Consider the following 1,402-nt stretch of genomic DNA (forward strand, 5'->3'; position numbering starts at 1 on the left):
ATGGCCACGAACATCAAAGCACCCCAGTTCAGCACGGAGAATCCGAAACTGTGGTTTGCGCAGGTTGAGGCGCAGTTTGCAAAATTTCAGGTAGCAACAGAGCGCGCCAAATTTGACCTGGTGATACCGCTGCTTGAAACCCGCATCACTGCTGAAGTACAAGACACCATCATCAATCCTCCAGCAAACATGCCGTACAGCGATTTAAAAGCCGCTCTGATAAAATGCTTCACGAGATCCGAAGAAGCACGGATCACTCAGCTCCTCGACAGAGAGAGACTTGGCGATCGGACACCTTCGCAATATTTACGTCATCTGCGTACACTGGTACCCGGCATTGATGACGCCATTATCAAAGCACGTTGGTTTTCGCATATGCCAAATGAGATTCAAGTTTGTCCTGAAGCTATCAGCGACTCAACGCTTGACAAGCTCGCCGAGTCAGCTGACCGTATGGTTGAGCGGATATCGCTAAAACCTCAAGTTGCCGCTGCTACAGCAACTTCACCATCAACCGCCGAGCACCGCGAGATTGCTGCACTGCGCAGAGAAATTGCGCAACTCACGAATCAAGTGAAAAACTTGACAGTTAAACGGGGCAGATCCAGAAGTCCATCACGATCACGATCTTGTGTGTCGAAGAAATTTGATCTCTGCTGGTACTATTACAAGCACGGTAAAAATGCCCGATCGTGCATTCCCGGCTGCAAATGGCAGGGAAACTCAAACGAGAATCAGTAGAGGCGGCTAATGATTCTCAATCGATTTCTCGCCGCCTGTTTATCCTTGACCAAACTACAAGAACGGAATATCTTGTCGATTCCAGCTCCAGTTTATCTGTCTTTCCACGTGGCTGGTTGAAATCAATTAGTACACCCATAGGTTACCAACTGTATGCCACAAACGGCTCGATAATTCAAACCTATGGTTTAAAATCGATAACATTGAACCTTGGACTTCGTCGTGACTTCTCATGGAATTTTATCATTGCTGACGTCACTAAACCGATTATAGGTGCAGACTTCTTAAGTCATTGTGACTTACTAGTCGACCTAAAGCGAAAATGCCTTCGTGATGGCATCACTGGTTTATTGACACTCGAAAATTCTCACACGACATCGGCAGAAACTAATATTAAAGCAGTCGATGTAATTCTGCGTATATGGAATTATTAAAAGAATTTACCGATATTACAAGACCTGATGCTACTCAGCGTCAAACTAGAAAACATTCAACGGTGCATCATATCCGAACGTCACCTGGACCGCCAGTTTCGTGAAAAGCAAGACGCCTGACTCCAGATAAGTTGAAAATCGCACAATCAGAGTTCCGAAAAATGATCGAAGAAGGTATTTGCAGACCATCCAACAGCGCCTGGGCTTCACCACTTCATTTAGCGCAG

At 45.9% G+C, this 1,402-nt stretch overlaps 1 protein-coding gene across 1 annotated transcript; it reads left to right on the forward strand.

Annotated features, from left to right (window-relative positions):
* On the forward strand, positions 1-741 carry LOC130665318 (uncharacterized). The gene has a single exon (XM_057465648.1). It carries the CDS (start codon positions 1-3, stop codon positions 739-741), a length of 741 nt encoding a protein of 246 aa, XP_057321631.1.
* The last annotated feature ends 661 nt before the right edge of the window (positions 742-1,402 follow it).

This window comes from Microplitis mediator, chromosome 3 (assembly GCF_029852145.1).
Source record: "Microplitis mediator isolate UGA2020A chromosome 3, iyMicMedi2.1, whole genome shotgun sequence".
Taxonomy (NCBI): Eukaryota; Metazoa; Arthropoda; class Insecta; order Hymenoptera; family Braconidae; genus Microplitis; species Microplitis mediator.